The sequence below is a fragment of the Lissotriton vulgaris genome, chromosome 11, assembly GCF_964263255.1.
Source record: "Lissotriton vulgaris chromosome 11, aLisVul1.2, whole genome shotgun sequence".
Classification (NCBI taxonomy): domain Eukaryota; kingdom Metazoa; phylum Chordata; class Amphibia; order Caudata; family Salamandridae; genus Lissotriton; species Lissotriton vulgaris.
Genome location: NC_141699.1, coordinates 855,975,720 through 856,002,541, shown reverse-complemented (window position 1 = coordinate 856,002,541; position 26,822 = coordinate 855,975,720). Strand labels below are relative to the sequence as shown.

Sequence of the window (26,822 nt, the reverse complement as noted above, 5' to 3'; positions counted from 1 at the left end):
ACAGAGGTTGCAGAAATTGCGGGCCTGCTGGCCGAAATATGGTTGCAAAAACCACAGTTGATGGACAGAATATGGTTGGCACGGTTGGTATCCCCTTCCGTAGCCACAAAAGGAGCTAAAAGGAGATACGGGCTGGGAAGTTGTGGTGAGGCCCAAGGACTTGGCCATGGTCCGCAGGTCCCTGAAAAGCTCAAGGGCGGCATCTGCTTTGTCTCAGAAGAGACCGGAGCTATTAAAGGCATGTCCATGAGGTTAGCTTGGACATCCACCAGAAAAACAGATATTCCCAACCAGGCGTGGCGACGTACTGTTGTGGAAATCGCTCTGTCCAGCGAGTCTGTTGCGTCCAGGTCGCATCTGATGGCAAACTTTGCTGCATCTCTCCCGTCTGAAATAGCTCGGGAGAGTAGAGCCCGGTCCTCCTCCAAGACTCTGGGCAGCACCTGCGCAACAGTGTCACATATTGAAAGGAAATAACGGACCAAAAGGCATGAGGTTTTCACGGACCGCAATGTCAGACTGGCGGAAGAATTTTTTTTATTTCCAAAACTCTCCAGTATCTTGAATTCCCTGTCCGGAGGTGCGGAAGGGAACACGCCATGGGAAGTGGAAGCTTGGACCACCAAATTGTGTTGGGTGGGGGTGGGCGGTGAGGAAAACTGGGTCTCCCGGTGCAGGGCGATGGCAGTGGGCAATCTTCTTATTCACAGGAGCTCCTGTGCTGGGTTTGGACCAGGTGCCCAGAAGGACGTCCGTTAAGGCCTCATTTGAAGGCAGCAAGGGTTTCAAGCTGGAGACCTCAGGCTGCAGGACCTCGGTCACTGCCACCGTAGGGAGCTGCAGGTGCAGGACCTCCTCAGCCCTACACTCCACCATCGCAAATGATGCCCATCCTCCATAGCCAGCGTAGGTGGAAACTAGATGCCAGAGTCTGGGGAGGAGTCCAAGCCACTGACATCGCCCAGTTCTTTCCACCAGTCTATATCTTGTGGGTGCAGAATTGCTATGGGATCCTGCTTTCCCTCCCAATCCTCTTCATCCATCCCTAACCCTTCAGAGTAAGGCAGGTTGAATGGCATGGAGCCGTATGTCTCAGTTGGCCCCGGTCAACGCTCAACCGACTCCATGTCGTCAGGAATGAGGATTAGGGGAGGCGCCACCGGTGGGCTCTGACGACGCTAAAGACCTCGGCGCTGGACGTAGCTCCAGGGAAGGTCGCTGCGGAGGCAAAGTAGCAGGCGCAAGACCCACATGGTCTTCTCCATCATCTGAGCCAACAGGGTCAGGCGGCCCAAATATGGCGCACTTGGCGTCATAGAACTCCTTAAGCTGGGCAGGGGGCGCTCCCGGAAAGGCGGAGCCTAACCAGGTACCCGCTCCGCAGAGCGGGGCCTCGAATGCCAAGGTTCCTTCATCGCATCGTGGGACGGGCGGGGTGACGTCGAAGCACGCTTCGACTTATGTTTTTTGTGGTGCCTCGTACCAGCCTTCGATGAAGAGGACTTCTATTTACCCGAGGGGTGCTCGGACCTTCCACTCGGCTGAGACTTGGACCGGTATAGAGACCAACAATGCGACCTCCACAGTGCCAGACGCTGGGCCGCAAGCAGCTTTAGGGACCACTCCCTCAAAGCCTTCGGCGCCATGGCCCGGCAGGCAGGGCATGACTTCGAATCATGGTCGCACTCCATGCACCAGAGACCAAGTGGGGATCCGCAACAGACATGTCGCAGTGACAGGCGCCACACGTCTTGAAACCCAAGGTCTTCTTACTTGACATTCCTACACACTAAAAGAAGTCCAGAAAAAGTAAAACAAATATATAATCTGTCTAAAAATGTATAGGGGTCTGCTCTCTTCAACGGATCGGTGCTGGCTGGCGTGGAAAGAAAAGAACTAATATATATGTAAACAACAACCTAGGCAGAAAAGAGGAGGTTAAAACAATTTTTATTGGCAACACATCAATAATTCATAAAACACAGTTAAAAATAGTTTGAATAAAGAAAAAAGTTAATAATAATAATCCAAAATAACTATAAATGGATTAAACAACATATAAGACAGTCACTATGCACAAAAGACAATTAAAAATAAGTTACATAATATACAACACAATTATACGTGGCACACAAGTAATTAATCTCGACGCGCGTTTCGGCGACCAGCGCCTTCTTCAGGACAAGCCACATAGTAACCTAAACAATGATAAACATATTATATTAAAATCAAATAAATACGTAGCATAGTGTGTTAATCAAAGAAAAACAAATTATAACGTTCCAAATAACAAATTCTTACATTAAAGAAAAGAACTAATATCAGCGGGCTGGAATGGCGGTTATATTGAGGACGCAAATTTCACGACAGGGATGAACACGACATAACGTGGAGTCAACGTACGCCACCTACTGGGGCGCACTGCAACTGCTAAATAAAAACTTCTAGATCCAGCCTGACGTTCAAAGGTAAATAATCTGCAACTAGATGTCTCTATCAGATAACAAATGTAGTCATCCTCATCTGTTTATAATCAATATTTTCAAGTTCACAATAAAGTGGTGTTGTTATTCAGTCGTGGGCGACACCAGCGTAAGAGAGCCCTGATAAACCCGGTCATGTCCTTCGCAAAATGGAATGTGGGCCAAAAAACTCAACTAAAATATATCACATGGCATTGGACTTAGGTACTGACTTTTCTGGTTATCTGTCCTCAAACAGTTTTATTTAAACAAATTGTTTGAGTGCTTCAGTATATTATGATTTAGTGGTTTGCAATTCTCTGAAGTTACACCATTGTTACCCTTACAGGAAGCAGGGTAGCACCAGTCTTTGAACAAATATTCTTTCTGCAGGCTGTCTACCCTGACTAGTTGAGTACTGTGCAACATATGTTAGTCATAGTCACAGCTACCTATCTGTTTGGTAACATAACTAGGCTGTGTAGTGAGTGGTCTTAATGTAGAAGCAGATGCTATAAAAATGGCCTTGGATCAAGTTTTAAGCACTCCTTTGGTTTACACGCTTATGGAGTAAACATGAGTGTTATGGTATAGTTACCAAATACCCACAAAGAAGTGGGGGTTGAACCTAATGGGCTAAGACGCCAACTTAAGGCATGATGGAGACTGACTAACAAAGGAAAACCGATCAGCACTGTAGTGAAGAAGGAACTTTAGAGTGGAAAATAAAAACCACAAACAGACTTCTGCATCATACTACTTGAATGACAACCTAGTAAGCAGCAGAGCCCTGCAAATGAAGAGACAATGAACAACATTTAATGAGGACTGAGGAATTCAAGGAACGAGCAGAAGCTGGCAAACAGTCTGAAGAATACAAGGACTGTATGTTGAATGAATCCTACGAGGGCAGCGACAGCCATAATAGTAGCAAGGAAAGGCTGCCCGGGAATTTAGGCTTTATCATGGGCCTTCCTGTGAAACGGTACAAAGGGAAATAAAAAAACGAAACTGGAAATATTTGGAAACACTACAGTAGAAGAAGGAGAGCTGGCTAGCAGGTCGATTCGTGAACCACATTAAACGAAACAAGGTCGAGAATTTTTGGATACAAGGAGATAAGGACAATTAGGAAATACTATATACCTGAATGGAGACATACACAGAGGAAAACATGTACCTCGCCAATTAAATGTATATCCATGGCTTTAGACCGACAATATACAACGTCATGTGAAGGCCCAGCTTGTTCTCTTTAGACACGTCGCAATGCATTCACTCAGTCTACCATCTCATTAATGCAACACAGAGAACACCAACTCATCTCGACCCAGTATTATACCACATTTGTTTGATTATCTATAGGGAAAGTGCATGGGAGTCTGGGGATATGGAGGGGTGGAGCGGTCGCCTTTAGCCAGATCATGAGGAAGAGGACTAGTAGGGGAGGAGCAAGAATTGACTGAGGTAGGTTTTTAAAATGAGTTTGTAGATTTATTTTGATGGAATATACGCGGTGTGACAAAGAACACTAGGTTCAACTTTAGGGAAAAGAACAAAGAGCACTTCTGTCACTAGTGCACATAGGAAACATTTTTGTTCTATTTTTGGTTTGCATTTCTTCACAAAACAATGAAAAGTAAAGTATATAAGCTAGCGAAGTATACTCCAATGATGAACAACGAATTAAAAAATTCCATGCTCCAGTGAACTTACTAAACCGGAAAAGAGGCAAAGAGCAATGAAAGTTACCTGACTTCAACCAGGTCGTTTGGCTTGTAACTGGGATGCAGGAAGAACCACACTTTCTTGACAAAATGGTGAATGCTGGGCTCATTTTGGGATCCACGCACATACACCATCCACTTATGAGTAGATTGGTCGTTCTCTTCTCTCTTATCAGGAGGAATGTATCTGTGGAATAGAAGAAGCCAGATCGAGAAGTCAAGCCTCTATTAGGAGGCAGCTTTTTTGTTTTGTTTGAGCTTGATTCATTAAAAACGTCATACTTAATGCTCGCACAAATTTGCTTCGGAGATGCACTCCCATACAGTTCAATCAGACTACTTCACTACTAAAGAACAGATATCTTAGTTCAAATATTTTCTGGAATTACTCATTTATGATTATATGGATAACCATTCTATGACCCCTTCTCTATTCTTGTTAAACGAAGAGCACAGGAGCGGATATTTCAGATCTGCAACATTTTTTCTAAAATGCTCTCACATGTCAGTCGTTCTCAAGCACTTTTAAGACGTTTAGAACGAATGATATTTGTGGAGTTACTATCACCCCAGTGTGAGAACAAAAGACAAAAGTACTTCTCAAAACATTACCACTGATAAAGCATTGAATTTTAAAACATACAATTTTTAAAATATTTATTATTGCTCTATAGCTTAGCTTGTAATTCGTTTTTGAACAATTTGTTGGACCTATAGAGACTGTAGTAAAGGCCATTCAATCTATTTAGTGTACTTGAGACATCACTGAATGTACTTTTGCTGACCACTGGAGCAAAAAACTGTTTGCTTTTCTGCGCTAAGCCAATGCTATCAGAGTGCCATTAAAACCAAATGGACAATAGAGAACCACTGACAAAACCAATAGTGTTTTTTTAATATTGCATACCTACAAAGACTAGCACTGTATGGTGGTGGCTGTGCTTGGTATAGGAGCACATCAGCTTGTTACACAAAGATGGTCTTTGACTTCCCCTGTTTCAGCAACTCTTACCTGCCATGAAAATCTCTGGAGCTCAGAAATGGGAGAGTGTGCATCCCAGAAATCCATGCAGGAAATCCTTCCTGCAACACAGCCTTGTGTCCGCTGTTCAGACATGGCAAGGAGGGACGCGCCCAGATTAAATCAGTCTTGTTCGGGAACAGAACTTAGCATGGGTCTACCATGGAGCCGGGGTCAGGGCAACATGGAATTAGGTGACATGCTAACTATATATTGTTAAGCCTCCATTTGTCCCCCAAACCTGAATCCCCATCCAGCAGCTGCTGCCGAAGTTCAATTTCATACCCAGATGTCTCTCATGCCCTGAATAAGCCCTGCTAATTGATGTTAATTAGAAGCTTGCTTGGCCCAAGCAAGCACTAAAGCACTCAAATATTGAAAGATCACAAAAGAGTCTTATGAGGGAAGAAGGGCTGGAACTCCTAAATCATGAATGTGATCACAAACGTTAGAGTTAGAATAACAGCAAACAACCTGGGGCAAGGAAGGACTCTATTTATTTTGAATTAGCCTGCAGGGGAACTCCTGATTTTACAAGAATTACGGAACAGACGACCTGACCGAGGTTCAGCACAACCATATCATAGATATAATGAGTATGAGTCCGGTGCAGCACACTTCCCGTGCCCGTCGCCACAAGGCACAAAAAAGGTCAACAGGTTTCTTCAGATGGTGGAAGGCGCACTCATTCAAATATAAGCAAAAGGTCTTCTTTAGTCCAAAATATTTAATTCTTTATTGTAGCAATTATGCCAAATAGGTTGCACAGCCAACGCGTTTCGTTCCTGGGCGGAACTTCGTCAGGGCAATTCAAAATTAGAGAACGGTGCTCCAAAGAATATATGAACCAGCAATAGTTAAAATGTAGAATCACACGCGACCCGGATCCCATTGCCAGGGAACATCGTCCCAAGGTATCCCACAGACAATAAAGGTAAACTGTCTAGCAAGTTGTTACAACCCGAGTGGGAGGAGTAAGTTCACACACAGTAATGCGCCCCTGGCACGAGGATGATCTCGGAGCTCACGCATATGGATCCATGCAATGAGGATAGAAAAATGTAAATGGCAGTTCAATTCAGCAACCACTACGCACGGTGTACTCTCAAAATTTGACGGCAGCTCCCGGCAGAGTAACAGGGAGACGACGAGCCTGATTTTAGGAAGCTAAACAAAAAAAAAAAAAAATGATTACTGTCCCATCATTACTAGTACCTGCATGCATCACTTCTCTGCCCTCACACCTTCCTATTCAGGATAGCTTACTTGGAACCGATTCTTATAATTGATACCTGTCTGTTCAACCAATGTGAAAAGTATTGCAAGGAGTGACCTCTTTTAACATTATTTCCGGATTTGCATAGAAGTAAGCATACTATAATTTCCAAACTGAAGATTCATACTTCTAACATTGTCATTATCAGGTAAAAGTTGATCCTTTTATTTTATTTTCGGAGTTTTGAACAGCGCGAACAAGACCCAACATAGGGTAACAGAGCGCTTCATGATAGAGTAAAACAAATTCAAGACAGTTTAGTAGAGTCTTATAATTCCAATGATTTGGGCAAAGAGTCTTGGAAAGCGAACACGTTTTTGGGGCACATTGTTTTCCCAATTGTCCAAGAACACCCTGAATCTTGCAGGACAACAGTGCACCTTATCAGCTTCATTACCCTTGCTTACATAGCAGAAATATAATATTCTGAAAAGTAATATACATTCATATAGTTACACAATCTAAACATCGTAACGTTCCATTCCTGTGTAATTTTAAAGGTAGTTCATCAGCCCATTCAAAATTTCAAAAAAATAAAATGCCCAACAACTTCTTGAGGTACAGTTTTGAGTATTATACCAGATTAATAAATAGCTACATAAACCAAAAATCAAATACTCTGGTGTGTTACTTTTTCAAATTCTAAGATCAACCTGATAATAGAAGGTACTCATATCCTCCAATACAGAGATTAGGTGTCTGTGTTAAGAGGCAATGAGTACATTCAATGTCTCAACATCCCTTGCTTTTATGAAGCATGGAAAGAACGGCAATTGACAGTGCCCGTGGCACATTTGCATCTCTGCTCTGAAAATTCCAGAGAACACCTCAAATCGATATTTGGATCTGCACAGCACCACCTAGCATTTATGGAGAAGCATTGCTTAAAAAGTTATTCAGAGTCTGAAGCCTAGATGCAAGATTCATATGAGCGATCTTCAGGATGAAACATACATTACAAATCTGGAACTTAGTTAGGGAAACCACAGTTGCTTCAAACCTGGAAATAGAAAGTTGAATACTAACTTGGATACATTGCCCACAACAATAGTCTTCTTAACATAGAGTCTTGAAGGGTCATCTCCGGTCTTGAAACTGGCGTTCCTTTTAATTATTTTTGAAAATGTCTGGTCACCTTCAGAATCCTAATGGAAAGAAAAGGAGGAAATAAATCATGCATTCAAAACAAGAAAGTTTACAACGTTTTCATTTTACCCTTTGATAAGCTGCAAGTAGAGGGATCTACCATGAACCATAGTAAACCTACGAAACTCAATGTGGGCTGTATGAACTGGACAGCATTTTAGTAACTACTCCTACTCCTGGACTGACCGGCATTCTGACATATCAAAATAGGAAAATGTTGCTAATACCTGATCTATAGTTCTCCAGCATAGGCATCACCTCTGGGGGGCACTTTTTTAGGCATTTCAAAATGTTGATAGGTGTGACTCAGAACACATTATCCCTGCCCTTTTTTGCCTCTACACTTACCAGTCAGAGACTATCAACAAAAAACACATGCTGGTGAAATATATATTTTGTAACATGTTTTAGAGAGCTGCATAGCAAGTAGTAATACTTATAGTTAAAAAGCCCTTCTAAAGTGAGGTAAAGAACAAGACAGGAGGGGTTAGTCTCTACCAGAAGATCAAGTTACTTACCTTTGGTAACACAGACATGATCTAGCAGCAGGTTCCTTACCTTTGAACTCCCAGGTGTCAGACTGGATCTGGAAGATTTTTGATAGCAGTACCCATGCACGCCGCTAGGAGGCATCGGTCGACTCCATGTGCCATCCTCTTGTTCATTGTCGTCCTGACGTCCTCGTTGTCAATATAACCATCACTTCGGCATGCTGACTGCAGAACTTTTCCGTGGCAGAAGCGCGGAGCCAGGAAGTGACTGACCATGGTGTAATAAAAAAAAATAAAACTAGGCCCCTGTAGGGGAACAGACCCGATACTAAAAAAACAAATCTGCAGTGCAGGTAGGATGGGTGGGTTGGTTGGTAAGTAAGGAATCTGCAGATAGATCATTACTGTACCAGATGGGCATTTCCAAAGGTCAGTAACTTGTCAATCTGATAGAGACATCTAGCTGCAGTTTCCTTACCTTCAATCAATTAATCAAGCGCACAACTCACCCATGAGGGTCTCAATGTGCTGGGGTGGGGAATGCTGCTACTGCTCGAAAAGCCAGGGCTTGAGGAGTTTTCTGAAGGTCAGCAAGTCTTGGGTCTGCTGTAGGTGGATGGGGAGGGTGTTCCAGGTCTTGGCGGTGAGGTGGGAGAACGATCTGCCTCCGGAGGTCGCTCTTCGGAAGTGGGGGCGGGCAGGGGTGGGGGGGGGGACTGTAGAGAGGGTGGAGTCCAGGATGACCCCTAGGTTGTGTGTGTGGTCGGTGGGTGTTGGGGCGGTTCCCAGTGCGGCCGGCCACCAGGAGTCGTCCCAGGCCGAAGGCCTGCCGGCGCCGTAGCGGCCTCAGACAATGCCGCCGCCTGTTCAGAGGGCAGAGTGGACCTCGGGGATACGACCGGAGTCCAGGCGACCTCCCGCGACACCACAGGGACTCCTGCGGGAGTTTGCGGCAAGACAGAGGTGCCGTGGTCGGAAGTAGGGACCCCCGAAGGGCCGCACTCCAATGGCACCACATCCTCCAAGCCTGGAGCCGAGCCAGTCAGGGCCGGAGCTGCCAGCGTCGCCGCCGAGAGTCCCGCACAACACAAGGGGGTCTGCCGACGTCCCAGGAGGGGAAGGATGAGGAGGAGAAGCCAGCGAGGCCTGCAAATCCGCCGCATATGTCTCCATCTGGGCTCTCGGCGCCCCTTCACCGGAAAACGGTGGATAGGGAGACGATACGTGGGGCCGCATCACCCGCGGAGAGCCCACGCCCCCAACAGGCTGGAAACCAGCCTTCAGGGACAAACTGCGACACTTACCGACAAGGGAACAACGCTCTTGCATGCTCCTATGCTAGGAGAGGGATGAGGACACAGACTACGATGGTTACTTCGAAAACCTTCTGGAGAAGCTGATCGAGGTGACAAAGCGGATCTGGACAGGCGAGCCGAGAGAAGTTTAATCCGGCGCTCCCGCCGCGACTTCAGCTTCAACTGTTGGCACGTCTCGCAATCAGTGGAGCTGTGATCCTCCCCCAAACACCACATACAAATGAGGCGAGGGTCCGTCGCCGACATAAGGCGTCCACACGACGAGCACTTCTTAAAGCCCGAAGGCATCCACACACTGTTCCCACAAACACACGGCAACAGCAAAGGAAAAGGCCTAAACAGGCCCGGAGCATGAACCGGATCCGCGTTGCACGCAGAAAAGGAAAAAACTGACGTTGGCGCGCCGGGGTGGGACTTATGTGACCTCGCTGACGTCCCATATGCGGACGACGCCTGGGCGGAGTTGCGTGATGCCGCCCCCCGGCGGGCAGGGATGCTTGGCAAAAAGTTTCCGGATCCAGTCTCAAGCCTGGGGATAATTCTACGTTAAGGAATCCACAGCTAGTAGTCTCCATCAGATACAGGTGCTATGGGAATGTCACTGTTTTCTAACAGCTTCTCTGGATTGTACGGGGTGCTTACGTATAGGTTGTCTGGAGTATGTAGCTTGTGGTGGTGCACAATAAGCCTGGAGCTGCTGCTAGGAGGGGCAATAGGACTGGTAAGACTGAGGCTGGTATCTTCGGTAGCCTCGATGAAAGGAACAGGTTCTCCATCCACGAGCTCCACGAAAGGGAATCTTTCTATACTAGAGAGTTCTCAGGGATCTAGCAGTCTCTGTGTCTGCCTTAATGGTCTGTAAGTCGTCCTCTATATGCTGTCCAAAAAGCATATCGCCATTGAAAAGCATGTCCAGTATTTTGCTCTGTACTTCCGATTCCAATGTTGGATTTAGGATAATATGTGCTGGGGGGCTCCCCTAGGGTGCCCCTCTGTATTCCCGGTAGGGTCTAACCAGAAGCTAGTGCTGCTGCGGACCAAAGAAACTATTTTGCCCTCCTGCTGCTGAAGAAGGTAGAACAATAGGTTTCTTGTCACAGGGAGGTGTGACCACCTCGTAGACAGGACTAAGTGTATTGGGCTGAGGTCGGGGTGCTTGCCAGCGCCACCAGGTTACTTTGAAGGGCACATTTAGTGCGCTCCCTGCAAACTCCAGTGTGAGCCAGTTCAGGGAGCCATAGGCAAACTGGAGAAAGGACCTCCTCTATCTCCTCTGTCCAGCTACTCCTATGGGAGGGATCCTTAAATCGTCCCAACCCTTTCCCTAGGGTAATTAAAGGCTTACCTGTGGGTGGCTCTTCAGATTAGTCGTGGGACAAGATTCAAATCCGAAATCAATTCAGCTTCAACCATCTGGGTACCTTGGACTTTGTTTGACTTCGCCTGGAACCAACACTGCATCAAGGAAGACTCCTGCTGCTCCTGGGCTCGTCGTCCTGCCAGTCTTCTACGTTGTTTGTGACTGAGCTGCTTCCAGGTTCTTCTCCAGAACTGTGAGCATTAAACACACCCAAAGTAATCTCCCTTGGAGCGAAAGAGGCACTCCCCTGCATCTGCAGGCACAGTAACCAAGCTGGCCGGTCTGCTGCTCCAGACGTCCTACAGGTTCGGAAAAGGCTCAGCAACACAGGAGTTGGTTCTGCAACTACCTCTAGGCCTGCACTGTCTTCTCAGCACGTTTAAGGCCAGTATGCCTAGTAAGAACTGCTGGAACAGAACCCCTGTGCACTGCGTCAACTTGCCATTGCCAATGCGTGTTGCCTGTCCTCCAGAGATCTTTGCCTACAAGAACATCCAGCCTCCAGAATCTCTTCCTGCCAAGATCTTCGCCCTCACCGCATCCTCTGTACCGTAGGCCTGCATCTTTGTTGAGCTGCTCGAGGTCCTCTTGTGACTCCTGTGCCTTCCGCCAGTGGGTCCTCTTAAGGGTCTTCTTTGGATTAAGTGGGTTCCCCTGCTTGCTCTAGGCCTGCTATGACTCTCCTGCACTTGATGAGTCCCTTAGTCGTTGCTGATCCCAATGCTGCACCTTTTTCGTTCACCACATCCGTTGCTGCTGCCAAGGCTTGTTGGTGCTCCCGCCAGACACTAAATCCCTAGTTCTCGACTTCCGACGTGGAACAGCTCTTGAAATGCTCCTGGTCTTCCAGAGTGTTGCCTGGTCCTCACAGCTGTACCGACAAGGACACCGTCATCACTCATGCATCTTCCATCATCGGTGGTCATTGTTCTACCATGCCTTCTGGTCACGTCTGAGTGGCATAGACTGTCCCCTATGCATGCAGGTACTCCTCTTCAACTGGACTCTTTCACCTTCTTCGTCAGCAGCATCTTTACTGAAGTTCTCTATTGTGGTCTACGGCGGTTTCTGATGTCACTTCGCCCCTATGCACCCTGCCTCACTGGTGTAGATATCCTAGTTTCTGGGCTATCCACGGGTGGGGTGACTTTCGAATCTTCTCTCTTCCAAGGGGTTTCTTCAAGGTCCACTGGGAAGGGTCCTTCTTAAAAACTGCAACCGCGACTTACCCATTGAGTACGCAGCTGTGTCTCCACTCTGCACACAGCCTCTGTGGGGTTCCTGGGTACTTACCTCGGGTGGCTCCTTGTGTCCCCAGCTCGTCTCAGTCTTCTGGTCCAAGTCCCAACTTCGGTCGCAGTTCACATTCCACTTTAGTATATGGTTTGGTCTCTCCCTGCAGACCACTGTGTATTTGTGCTTACTTACATGTTTACATTGAAATAGTGTGTGTATTGTGTTAATATCTCCTGGTAGGAGCTATACCAATGTGTTAGTGAGTTTGTATAATAAATATAACAATGTTTATAACTACACAGTGTAGTTCTTTTTTATTTAACTTGCACTATATGATTTGTTCAGGTAAAACAAGCTGCTTAACAGTCCTTCTGGACTAAGCCTGAAGTCTGCTCTTCACAGCTACCACTTCGAGACCTTTCTATGGCTGTCGAAGACCACTAAAATCACCATAAGAGTGGTGTGGATTAGGGCAAGGTGCTTCACTTAAATAAGTGTGCACCATATACTAACCCAGCCTCCTACATTGGTGTGCATTGGTTGGGATTGAAGCCTGCACTGTTTTACCACTGTAATCTAGGTGTGGATTAAAGGAAAAACCATCACTAGCATTAGGCACAAGTGGTAGTAAATCTTTTGCAGATGTTATCCAGACGCCTACCTTCTTTATTCAGTTGTATGGTGATAGGTGCTGAAGGATTTTTTGACCTTCTCTGTGCTGCTTGAGTGCCCACTGAGTCTGGCTTTGGGTGCCCTCCCAGACAAGTCGGCACGTCATCAGAGGCTTTGCATTATTTTTCTATCTTAGGCAGGAGCACAAGAACAGTTGCAGGTGTTTTCATTACTTTTACCCCTTCCTCCCAAATATGATCAATTATAGGGATTGCCCTTACAGTCTTTCGTGTTTTTAATTTATTTATTTATAAAGTTTTATATAGCTCGAACTTGATCCCGAAGGATATCAGAGCGCTTTACAATTTGAGGCAAAGATAGCAAAGAAGTGCAAAAACAACCGTTGATGGACAGAATGCAGAACAATGTCATACATTCACCCCAGTACAGAGATCTGGGCCCAAATCCATCGCTCTGTTACTCACCATGCCATTCCAGTTTGAACCCAGCCATATGTAAATCAGTCTTGACCATGTGCCGCATGGGAACAGTCCAGCCCGAACCGCCAAGCCAGGTCCCCCCCCGGACTGGAAACAAGCAGCCTAGGATCAACCTCGAGTTTCACCCCTCTTCAGCCAGGATAGCCCGACCCCAGTGGCATGGAGACCATGGGACCCACGTCTGGGAATACCCGTCCCACTCAGGGTGACAATTGCAAACTGGGGTGGGGCAGTGGGCAAAAGAACAATGGATTTAACCCAGATCTTTTGACTGGGGGACAATGTTTGCATTGTCAGTATTCCGTCCATTCTTTGTTTGCTTTAACACTTTTCGCCCTGAATGGGATGGGTATGCCCAGATGTGTGTCCCTTGCTCACTGTGCCATTGGATTCAAGCTAGCCTGGCTGAAGAAGGGGGACATACCCTGAAACCGGTCCCAGGATGCTCGTTTCCAGTCCAGGGAGGACCTGGCACGGCAGTTCGGTCTGGACTGTTCCCATGAGGCACAGGGTTAAGACTGATTTGCATATGGCTGGGTACAAACTGGGATGGCGCAGTGGGCAAAAGAACAATGGATTTAACCCAGATCTTTTGACTGGGGACAATGTTTGCATGGTCAGCATTCAGTCTATCCTTGGTTTGCTTTAACACTTTTCACCCTGAGTGGGATGGGTATGTCCAGACGTGTGTCCCTTGCTCACTGTGCCATTGGATTCAAGCTAGTCTGGCTAAAGAAGGGTGACATACCCTGAAACCGGTCCCAGGATCCTTGTTTCCGGTCCAGGAAGGACCTGGCCTGGCAGTTTGGTCTGGACTGTTCCCATGGGGCACAGGGTCAAGACTGATTTGCATATGGCTGGGTCCAAATTCGGGCAGAGAATCCGCTGATTGAGGAGTTGGAGAAGCAGGTGTGTAAGTTATAAATTCTTCCTATTCATTGCCAGCTGGTCTTGCACCTTGAATTTCTCCTTCCTCCACATCCTCATCAGAGGAAACATCCTGTTGTGGAGGCACGATTAATATAAGTTCTCAGTATCATTCTAGGTGTGGTAAGAGGCATTAGTGATGGAGATGAAGGCAGATGTGGTGGTGTGCCCGCAGGTGAAGGGAAACAAGTGAAATAATCTTGCAACATGACCTGCAAATCCTGACAGAATGCCACAGGAAGATGGACCATGGACTCATGAGTAGGTTTAAAATACTGTAAGGTTTTGGCAGACCATGCTGGCGATAAATCTCCTGTGGATAATACTCCTATCATCATCATCTTCTTGATATTTTACGTGAAGTTGTGAAGGACTATGTGCAGGGCCAAACAGACCATCATCGTCTGACTCTTTTGAAAGTTGCAGGAGATAAAGGTGAAACCACTGAAGGGTTCAGAAAAAAAGCCTTGTTGACAGTGTCATCGGCAATCACGTCGACGCAGCGGAGTAAATTGCAACATTGAAGGTCATTTTAGAGTGGGTGAAGTTGGCGTTGTCATCAGCTTCGTTGTCGTAGCGGTGATTGTGTCGTCGAAGATGACATGTTACGGACCGAAGACGAGGTCGTCTGTCAATGCGGTCGATACAATGACTGTCGCCACTGAGGTCGCAGTCAACGAGGAAGTGGCCGTCGATGGTGCAAGTGTCATTAACGAGCATGTTGTCGATGACTGTGTAGGGATCGTCAACCGGGAGCTCGTCAGCTGTGAAGGTACCTTCGCCGACAATAAGGGCATCGTCAGTGGAGGGGTTGTTGATGGTGTGTAATCTGCAATCTTCATCGACTATGGCTTTTTCTACGATGAAGGAGAAATACGCCCCGATGGTGATTTTTGCATTAACAGTGATCTGGAAGATGGTGCAGTTGACAATAATGGCTCTTCACTATGTAGTGCTCTGAAGAGGTTTTTGTATGTTTTGAGGCCAATGGAGTAGAAAGATGGGATTTTTTACGCAGTAGGAAATAAACGCTTTATTTTTTGTGAGGAGGTAGCAGAGTCATGGCGAGACGTCTTGGAAGCTTTCTGATGGTCTTCAGGAGATTCCTGTGACCTCTCCCTCCTTTTATGTTTTTCCAGCGAGGTGTGAGAGGTATTACTATCATCATCTTCAGAGACAACTTCAGATTTATATTTTAGTCTCAGTTATCAAAATAGCAACTTACTCTCTGTCTTTTCGGGTTTTGGCTGAAAAGGTTCTACAAATTTTGCAGTCCTTAATTTAATGCTGAGGATACAAACAGTACATACAGTCTTTATGGGATTTTCCTACATGAAGTCTCTTCTTACAGTAAGACCCACACGATCTGAAGAGTCCCATCTTAGATGAATCCAACATGGTTTGCTGGAAACTTGAAAATATATCAGAATAATGAAGGAAAAAACGAAGTAGAGCTCAGGGAGACTACCTGTCACACGACACACTGTAGAAAATCTGAGGAACTCATCCTCTCTTGGGAGTGTTCTACAGGGTGTTGTCGCCTGATGGTTATTGCTTGAGTTTGGTTCTTTTTTTACAAAAGAATGTACATAGGCTATGGCAGTTACTGGTCACTACATTTTAACCTACGATTATAATGTTTACTGCTTTTAATATAATACTGTGGGACTCCCATTCCGATGACTGGGATGATTCAAGCATGTGAATCTATGAAAGATCCAATACTGGAGAAATAGCAGATTAAGACCTCTAAAGTGGTAGATGTGTCTCGAGGTCTGACAAAGTTATCAGCTCCACTTCCAGCATCGGGGGCATGGATGCTGGCAGTTGTGGCGCAGAAGGCGATGTTGGACGTTGCATTGGTGTTGGAGTCAGTGGTGCAGAGTTCGTCGAGAGTGACAGCCTCGGAGGGTGGTTGAGTGGCACAGTCAGTGTTGGGAAAGGATCCACTGGCGTCAGTCCGAATGGAGACCACCTGGAAATCAAAGATCTTGTCAAAGGACAACCTGAGCTCCTGCAGCTCTTTGAGCATCGCCTAGGGTGGATAGGGAGTAAGGTCAGAATCAGTTCTGAAATCTGAGCAGATCTTTGCAGCCTGGAGGTACCTGGTGCATCAAGCAACTAACTCCAAAAGGTGGGAGTGGCAGAACAATGGAGACCCATGCTTGGACCTCTTGAGTTTGGTGGGCTCAATTTAGGTTGCATGAACTCTGGAACTCAGATGATGATAGGTCTTGGGAGTGAGAGCGAGTCTTTTTCCCTTGTCTTCGACTTCTTTGATTTCTTAGTTCAGCTGCGGCTAGTTTGGCCTCGCGGATGACCTTGTGATTCATCTTTGTGCAGCAGTCACACAACACTGAGTCGCATTAGAAGCCCAGGATCAAGAGGCCAACGCTGTGGGTATCTGTCACTGACATCTGAGGATAACATACCTGGCACGGGTTAAAACCTGTTGTTTTAAAGGGAGACATAGTACTGATCACCGAGAAAAATTGAATTCTGTCAAACTGTCAGGATTCAAGGAGATACGGATCTGCATCAGAAGACACAAAGAAAGTAACTCGCGTCAGCGCATAGAGGTGGTAAAGATTTAGTGGGTACCAACATCACATTCAGGATGGGCTTAACGCCGAGGAGTACAATATCACCTACCAACGTGCATTGAAATTGCTATCAAAGATTTACGTATTCAGTCTGGTGCCTTGGGGAATTCACAAGCCGAGGAATCTACGGATATGAGTTTATCAGAAATCTCAATTTAAGGACTTTTTTCATACTGTGCCATCTTGTAGAAGACGTGCATGGGGAGGTTAGAATTACTGATTCACAGTGTTTTGTACATATGGGAGTATTTCTAGTTAAAAAATACAGGGGTCGAGCTCCTGACCGTCGTCCGCCATTTCGCCAAGTTTCCCGGGTTTCCAGTAGCCCTGCAGCACCCGAAGTGACCTCGCCAGACAGACTTGCAGCGGGGCCCCGTTTGCAGCGGTTTTGTATGCCTGGCCCACATCATCGGGCGCCGGACCGCGAGAGCCTAGATCGCGGCGGAGCTGCCTCCATTTTGCGGGCGCTCGCAACTGCCTGGTCAGTGCGGAAGGCGCGGGCCCGGTGTGACCGGAGCTGCTCTCTTCCTTCTCTGCCCGCAGCACTCGCCCTTTGAGAAGAACCGGCAGGCGATCTCCAGGATTGACCCCGGGTCTTGGAGCCCGGACCTGGAGTGACTACAGCTTTGGTGGGCCACGCACATCCCCGACCTCGAGTGACAGGCCTGCTGCCGGGCCTGGAGGGAGATGCTGACGACGCTGGTGGCCAGCGACAGAGATCACTGAGACGGAGGTCCGCTTTTGTGGTGGGCCGCTTGATTTATGGCTGGGTAAGCGGACCACGCACACAGACAGCTTACTGCCCTACCTCGAGGTCTACATGGGTGCAGGAGCACCTCCTTGGAGGCATCCCTTGCACTGGACTCGTGGCATGGGGTCGGCGGCCTAGCCCAGCTCACCGGCCACATTGTTAAAACGCTGCAGGGCTGATTCTGGGAGAATATTGGCGCAGTGACCAGCTGGAATGGCACCCAATCACCGGAGGGACTTGGCACGTTCTTGAATCATCGGGGAGATCACAGCAGGGCTGGCAGAGCCGTCGGAGTGCCTCATCTGTGGGGCCTCGTTGGTGGCTGGTTGACCTAGTCCCCACAGCACAAGCAAGAACTCCCCCCTACAGAGCAGCCATTTTAGCTGCAGACAGAGGTAGGCGTTGAGGAGGGGAAGGAACGACCCTCACAGCCTCTCCTCCCACTGCCTGTGGCAAAGGTTGTGGCGGTGGGGGTGGCGGGCTTGAGGTCATCACATGAGGCTTGAGCAAGGAACTTAGTAGGAGCCCTCCTCGCTACTCTTGTACTCCTCTGGGTCTAGGCGCTGCGGCCCAGTTGCGGCCTCTACTAATTGACATTATTCGCTGGGCACAGTGGTAATCCTCGGACCCCCCCCCAACGCTGCCTCTCCTTTCCTACCCAGGTGGCCTATGTAGCTAGGATAGTGCACCCCTTACAGCAGCGGGTCGCTCGCTTGCTCTTTGAATTCTTTGCGCGGCCCTGGTGGCTCACTTAGCATCCCCTGGTTGCCCAGTTATTGGCATCACTGTTACCAACTGTGGATGGCCCCCACCAAGACGACGAAAGTCAAGCCACTGAAGGACATTTTTGGCCACTCGCAATCCATACCCAACATGGCAAGCAGTACCTCAAGTGGCCCTACGCCGGTCCCAGCGACCCCTGCAGGCGGAGAATTGAACACCAAAGCATTTTTGGAATCTCTGTTTTTGGCCCTCCGAGAGGATCTTTAGACAGTGAAGAAGACCTCACTGCTGAGATAAAGGATATCCGCAGAGATGTCAACAGTATTGGAGAGCGAGTTGTGACAGTATAGGGCCGCAGGGACTGAGCTCTCCAATCTTCAACAAGAAGTCCTACGTTTGCATGATCAACATCTGGACATGCAGCTCCACCTAGAAGATTTAGATAATCGTTCCCATAGGCATAACATTTGCATTTGGGGAGTTGGGCACACAGAAGCCACTAGCAACCTATTCACTTTCTCTGGGGAGCTTTTCAACCACATCCTGAGTAAGCCGCCTGGCACCGAGATTAAACTATATAGAGCACATAGAGTGGGCCCTCCTCGAGCAAACACCGTGCCGCCGGCAGATATCCTTTTCTGTGTGCACGACTTAAAAACGAAAGAGGACATTCTCACCAAGGCGAGAGCTATGCATCCCATTCAATTGGAAGACCAAACACCAGTGCTCTTCCAGGATCTGTCGTCAGTAACATTGTAGCGACGCCAGCAGTTTTGCCCCGTTACGGACCACCTTCGTCGGGTTGGGATATCTTACTCTTGGGGCCATCCTTTTAGAATTATATTTTGTCACAACGGCAAGCTAATGCAACTGCGCTCTCTCACTGAAGCCGGTCACCTCTTGGGAATATCCCCACCTAAGGAGGAAGATGATGGTCACAGCACACACTCTGGGCCAGTGTCCACACCATCGGGTTGGCAGCGGCAGGGCAGGAGGCGGCGAAAAAGACGCTCAGATAAGGCAGAAATTGCCAGGAGACAGCGAGCTGCACTTGAGGTCACGCTGGAGGCCCTCGCAGGGTCCCAACTCTGGGACTTGTGAAAGGGCAGGAGAGCCTGGTTTTTCCAACCATGCATTTTCAGGCAGGCGGGGCGGTTGTCTCCACATTTGGCCACAATATGGACCCAATTACGTGGCTGTACCGGTTATCATGCAATGACGGATTAATGTTCCTACTGTTGTTAATTTTATATTTTTCTGATCTCGCCAATTGTTGGAGATGGGTTTTTGAGGGTTTTCTTTTGGGTTTGGAGTTCTCTCGTCCACCTCCCCTATTTGTACTTTGACCGTTGGAGAGAGCCTACCCCTGGATTCTCGCGCATTTGACTTCCTTTATTTCCTGGCAGTAGAGCTTCCCAGCATAGATTCCTACCACATCTCACGTCCTTGATGCCTCCCTGCACACTCAAAATTCTCCCTCTGAATGTGAGAGGCCTGAACAATCCTATTAAGCGCAGGGCGGTTCTTTCTTACCTGGCACACACCAAAGCAGACATCTGCCTCCTGCAGGAAACCCACCTCCTTCCCAAAGACTGTCATTGGCTGAAATCTCGAATGTTTCCGATACAAAAGTTATCATCAGGGCCTACTAAGGTGGCGGGGGTAGCCATTCTAGTGTCACGATCCTTTCCGGTCAAGGTATTACAGATGGAAGCTGGGATTAGAGGTCGGCCTCTATGTACCAATTTAGGGTGGGGGGTGTCACTCATAGTGGGATCCATTTATGCTCCTAATGATGGACAAGGAAGTTTTCTCAATAATGCCTTCACTGAGGCTACGGCTACCACAGAGCGCAGACTCATCCTGGGGGGTGACCTGAACATAGTTTTTGATAACAGGGCTGAGTGTTCCTGCCAACATGTGGGACAGGCCGGAGCTCTCTCAATGGCCGGGCTTACCCGGGTAGCAGATCTGGGGCTGACAGACCTTTGGAAACAGTTTCACCCTCACACTCAGGCATACACTGATCATTCAGGTGCACATAAAACCTATGCTAGACTGGACTACTTTCTTTGTTCAACTTCTTTACATGCACAGGCGATGGAGGTTGAGATTATACTGCCTCTTTATCAGATCACGAACCAGTCCTCGCAACGTTTAACCCCCCACCTATGCAGCAATCCATAAGCTATTGGCGCCTGCTAGATACCCTTCTCCAGAAGGCCTCCATAGTTCAGAAGATTCTGAGGGCGATTAAGGAGTATCTCACCCACAACGCTAACAATGACACTACTCTGTCAACGCAATGGACTGCTCTCAAGGCGGTCATACTGGCCGCCAATGCCACGGCAGAAAATGTTGTACGTAGTCGCAAGTCAGACGACCTCACTCGACAGGTGCAAGAGCTTGAACAAATACACCAGAAAACGGGGGCTCATAGGGTCTGGTGCCAATTACGCACAGCACGGCAGCAGGTGGCAACCATAGATCAAGACAGAGCGGAATTTGCAGCCCTTCGGCTGCGCCACTCATTCTACACTGGAGGGGATAAATGTGGTCGCCTACTAGCACAAAAACTCTGGGAGGCTAGGCAGAATCAACGTGTCCAAGCTATTTGCACGGGGGCGGGGAGTTAACTACAGAGGATTCTGAAATAGCAGAGACCTTCCGTGATTTTTACGCGCAGCTGTACTTTGGTGAACGCTTAAACCCCTTTTGTAGCGCTGATTATGTAGCAGCGGCAGGCATACCCTCTCTCACACCGGCGCAGGCTGATCATCTAGATAGGGACATCAGAATTGAGTAAGTCATTGCATCTATCTCATCTTAAATTGGGCAAATCCCCAGGGCCTGAGGGCTACTCGGCAGCTTTTTATAAGACATTCTGCCCCCTGTTAGCCCCCTCTTTACGAAACCATTCAATTCTTTAGCGCAGGTAGGGGCAATACCAGACGAAATGCTGGAGGCCTCCATAGTAGGTATTCCCAAACCCGGTAAGGACAGAACATCATGTGGGGCATACTAGCCGATTTCTCTTATTAATATTGATATTAAATTGTACAATAGCATACTCGCCTCTCGACTGGCACCATATATGTCCGCCTTGGTGGAGCCAGACCAGGCTGGCTTTAGCCCTCAACGCCAAATGAGTGACAATACGAAAAGGGTTCTCCATCTGATTGAGAAGGCTTCTCGGACGCACGGTGAGTACATGCTGCTTACAATGGACGCCGAGAAAGCCTTCAACATGGTCCATTAGCCATATTTGGATCAGGTTCTCACGCAGGTGGGCATGGGTTAGAAGTTACGCACCAGGATCCTTAATTGCTATTGATTTCCCAAAGCCACTGTCCGGGTTAATGGGCATACATCCTTGCTGTTTCCTATTAGTAGAGGCACTAGGCAGGGGTGCCCGCTTTCCCCCCCTCCCATTTGGCTTATATATGGAGCCCCTTGCCTTGCAGATTAAACGTAACCCTCTCATAACAGGTATCAAATTGGGGGGGGGGGGGGGGGAGACATACATACTATAGGCCTCTAAGTAGATTATATTTTGATCTCCCGGTCGGACCCGATCCCAGCCTTGAGATCCCTATTCGCTGAGATGAATAGTTTTATATTAGCTTCGGAGTTTAAAATTAACTTGAATAAATCAGAGGCACTCAATCTTTCTTTATCTCCATACACCTTCACCCGCCTTCAAGAAGAACACGCTCTTCAATGGTCCTCCAAAACGGTCTCATATTTAGAGATACAATATTCCATCCACAGTTGCCACCAATTATGCGAACTTGCGCACACTTCTACGAAATGAATGGACTAGATGGAAACACCATCCTCTTTCTTGGCATGGCAGGATAGCTGCTATTAAAATGACTATCCTTCCCCAGATCCTATACCTATTCCAAACATTGCCTCTTTCTCCACCCACTGGCTGGATCAAACAGATTCAATGTGAGTGAGCACAATTCATATCGCAAGGCCGAAAACCCCGGCTTAAGCATGGCAAAGCGATACTCCTACCGTAGGAGGGCGGTTTGGGGGTCCCTGACATCCAACTTTATTATTATGCTGCCCAACTGCGACACTTAGTAGAATGGCATCGCCTTGAATCTGAGACATGTTGGCTGTTACAGGACCAAGCGGTGGCTGACATGACCTTGCAGAGAATACCATTTCTTCCGAAGCACCAAAGACCACCCAATCTTTACACATCCCATATCACTCGTCCGACCCTGGAAGCCTGTGATCGCACTAACCTCAAGTACAAGTTAACCACCTTTCCCTCCCCTCCCACCTCTTTATTTGATAAGCCAGATTTTCAACCGGGTATGGAAGCAAAAGCATTTGCAGCGTGGAGGCCCATCGCATCTCACTCTTTGGGTCATCTCTTTGACTTAGATGGGATGATGTCTTTCCCACAGCTCAAAGCTGAATCTGGCCTTGCGGAAGCGGAACGTTTGCGATATTTGCAGCTCTGCCATTGGGCCTTACATCCACAGGTTAAACCTGAAGAACAACGTTTTTTGACCACCTATGAGAAATGGCTTGTAACTCGTACATCTGACAAAAAACTTATTTCTGACCTTTATAAGATGATGTTAACAAAGGACAAATATGCTTATCATGCTGGTCGAGAACACTGGGAACGGGAACTGGGTAGGTCTCTGGCTTATAAGGAGTGGGAGGGTATACACTACAGGGCCAAGCATTCCGCTTACCACTGGGGACTCACTGAGACATTGACAAAACTTGCTACTTATTGGTACTATACACCTGAAAGTATTCATCAGTATGATTCACGGCGAAGCGCTAATTGTTGGAGGGGGTGCGGCAAGATGGGGACTCTGACACACCTTTTGTGGGAATGTGAACATGTTCAATCTTATTGGGCACAGATTCTTGATGAGATAGACACTCACTTAGAAACTCAAATTCCAAGGTTTCCCGCCTATATTTTACTAGGATTGCCTAATCCTCTTACTTACCCACTTAAATCCAGAAGGGGCCGCCTGATTGCCATTGCAATAGGCTCAGCTCTCCAGAATATATTGATACATTGCCGTTCTCACCAAGTTCCCACTTTTACAGGGTGGCTACACCACTTGTGGCATGTCCTGAGCATGGAAAAATTAACAGGCTTTAGAGAATTATGGCAACCCTTTATATCCCTTCTTGTCCCAGGTACCTACAGCTCCTACACACCACGCCAATCCCCTGAGTTCGGATGTGTGAGGTTGCCTACCTTCATAGAGATTCAAGCTAATTCCCTATTGTTTGGTTTCCCGGTGGACGAGGGACGGGGTGGGGGGAGGGTCCTATAAGTTTTGTTTATTGTTGTATGTTCATTTTTGACCTGCTTCGCCTGTTTTGCTCTTATCTCTCTACTGGCGCGGTTGATCGCTATTTATGTTGCACCGTCATCATAGAGCGGATGGTCTTGTTCTATGTTGAAAAAAATTAAATAAAAGATTTAAACCATAAAAAATACAAACCCTAGAAGGAATATAATTAATACCTAAAAGGACACACCAGCAATATATGACCCTCTTTCTGGATTATATGGTGGGACGCTTTTAACATTCTAGACCCCAACATTAAATAAATCCCACACCCTCAAGTCCGCTCTCCTGCAGAAAATACATGAAAGGAAATATAGAAGGCCCTTTAAAACAAGTACATCTGACAAGGCTAATACAAAATACAGGCATAAGGGAAGTAGATCAACATCAGTTCAAATAAGTAAAGGCTGGTGGTCACAGTCAGGTTAGACAATCTGTTGCAAAAGACGGCACCCCACAAACAACGGTAAAACGATTAAGACTCTTGATAAACCTCTTCCAAGACTTGTACAAAAATAAAATCATATTACATTCCAAGCAGAAAGAGATAAATATTTGTGCGCATTACTTTTAACACAAAGGAAGGGAAGTGTAAAAAAAAAAAATCATTACCAGGAACTTACAAATGCACTAAAACTAGTGTGGAAGTTGCTGGGACCCAGCAATTATTCATTTTATTTTTTTTAAACAGAAATTCAACTAAAAATACATAAACATAATTTTGATGCCTAAAGAAAAAATCCCAGACACAGGACAGAAGATTGGAAATTATCAAAGTAAAACAGAGACCGGGAAATCGGTGCATCTTAAAGACCCATCTTCCTAGTCAAATATGTAAGCAACATAATCAAGGTGAATACCAAGAGAGCACCTTAAGGGAACACAAACAGCACATTGGCTCATCACTTCGTAACCCTTACACTAATAAAGTACAAACCATCAGTGAGCCATCATGACTAATCAATCAACGGTGGCTCAATTGCAACTAGGACAAAATGCAATTCTGGACATAGTCCCCACAGTATACAATGAAATCCAGATGCTCATACATGGCCTACCTGTTCCTGAAGGCCTACGCCTTTTGGCTAAAAATGACACCTGGATACCAAAAGACTATTCTACTTAAGTTCACAAAACTATTTCAGAATGATGCAAAAAAAATATGTAAAATCTTCAGCTTAAAGCTTTGCTCATGCTTGAAGAGAAACCAGTTTTTAAAAGTTTTCAAAACAAATGTTTGGTAGCAAGAATCTGTCTGTAATAACAATGATTCTCGACTGCCTAGCAAGGGCACTTGAGACCATGCACAACTTATAATCCATACCTTCAAAATGGGAACTTCAATTTCCAGAACACCATGAGAGTTCTGTGGCCGTGTGGGAAATGGAGCTTCTGATTTTGGGTTCAGGCAACCTAAGTATAATGCTTCTTACACAAGACAGAGAAAGTGGGTAGATGTAAAGGAGACAGAAGGAAAAAGGATGGATAAGATGGAGGCACAGAGCTTATAGTGAAGAAAAGAGCCGGGAGTTGAGGATTGGAGAGAAGGCTGGGTGAGGTAGGGTGGGGGAAATAGCGGGAACAATTGGCGTACAGACATGGTTAGACAGGGAGGTGGTGCTGATAAGAGGGGTAGAACAAAAAGAATGGAAATTTGAGTGAAGATGAGGGAAGATAGAAGGACGCGGTGATTGTTAAGAGGGAGGCACACAGATCAGAGTGCAGTGGGAGTTTAGAATTGAAAGAGAATAGAGGAGGCACAATGAGGAGAAGAGAGTAGAATAGGCACAATGAGGGGACGAGTCACAAGCAGACAAGTTTCGAGGGGGAGAGTTAGAAGTGTAAAAAAACAATATCTTTCCCGGGAAGTGGTGTAGAACGGAAGAAGGTTCAACTGAGATGTGGAGGTTTTATCTGGTGAGGGGTATTGTGAAGCTCAACAAGAACTGGAAAAATGAAACATGGATACCAAAACCACCAGTAAACTATGGCGTTCACCTAGAAAAAGGTAAGGCGTAACCCACTGGAAGTTGCAGCTTGCAATCCCCACACTGGCCAAGTCAATAGTTTCAAAGCACATTAGCTGTTCTCTCGCTTTACTGCTTCATCCTGGCTGCTGCCCCCTGGAATTCTGGTCTTACTTGCAGCTGTACCAAAACAGGACAAAGGGGAGTACAAGTCCTAGGAAGCACTGCATCACTCGGAGTACCCGACTTTGCTTTTGAGTTATCAGGGGGCAAGGCACTACTTTAAAATCTGGTTTGAACCACACACCGTGCAAATGAACCCACTTGCTGTTGGTCTCGCACACTGCAACAGCAGAGGTCTCATACCCTGCTCTACACTGCCCCACTAGGACCTCTGATGGAAGGAGGGGACTAAGAGTCCCTGGAAGCACTACAGCAGGCAGTGTGGCCAGCTCACGCTATATACTATTAAGAGACGACCCTTCACAATAGGATTGGGATTAGGCTACCATCAGGCTTTAAAGTAATCTGGGCTGTGCCACCCCTTTTATTAATTAAAATGGGCACTGCAAAAACTACTAGACGGATTGGAGTGCTTCTGCAAATTGAGGCGTCTGGAGATTCAGGCAGGAAAAAGCAAGCATATGGTCTTGAATCCTTGTTATTCTACTAGATCCAACCATATGTTAAAAAGGGTGACAGGTGAGCAGGTGCATACCTTTAACTATTTGGGGATTACACTAAATGAGCAGATTGACTGGCATGCCCAATTAGCTCACCGTACCCTAAAAATGGAACAACCAACCACAGGAATATTAAAAATGCAAGAAGGTACCCAATTTCGACTTCTTTCTCCTATTAGTACACCAGTGCTCCCCCCTAGATTAGGTTTAAGGCTAAAACACATATCTGATAAAATAGGGGCGAGGCCTATCTAATACTGGAGAAGAATCAGGGCTAACCCTGAGTTGTCTTCCTATCGCCAGGGACTAGAGGAAATACCTTGTAGTCCAGGTTCATGTAACACTGAGGATTAGGTATGTAAAAATGTACCTTGCGCAGATTGGTAACGAGGGCATGTGGACTAATCCGGGGAAGGCTTGTGTAACCTAAAAGTTATCTATCAGGTCCTATCTATCAGGTCCAATTACTGGCAATATATATTGGGAAACCTACAGGGTCAGTCGAATTTCGGTTCTTTAACTGTTGCCTTCCTTGCACAAAAGAATGGCTTTGCTGAGTAAGATTTTCTGTACGAGATGGAGTCCACAATTGCTACAAGAATGTATTTGAAAGTTCAATATTGGGCACTGCTGCTTCATTCTTTTACTGCCAAACCGCTACGTGACCCAAAGAAGGTCG

At 46.8% G+C, this 26,822-nt stretch overlaps 1 protein-coding gene across 3 annotated transcripts in view; it reads right to left on the bottom strand.

Moving 5' to 3' along the window:
• YEATS2 (YEATS domain containing 2) overlaps window positions 1-26,822 on the bottom strand; it is a 1,498,478-nt gene that overhangs the window by 1,238,617 nt on the left and 233,039 nt on the right. For all 3 annotated transcript variants that reach the window (XM_086943990.1, XM_086943991.1, XM_086943992.1), the window contains exons 6-7: window positions 7,513-7,631; window positions 4,215-4,376 (exon numbers count right to left, since the gene is read on the bottom strand). In XM_086943990.1, coding sequence (XP_086800116.1) covers window positions 4,215-4,376; window positions 7,513-7,631 — 281 coding nt within the window. The remainder of the gene's footprint in view (window positions 1-4,214; window positions 4,377-7,512; window positions 7,632-26,822) is intronic.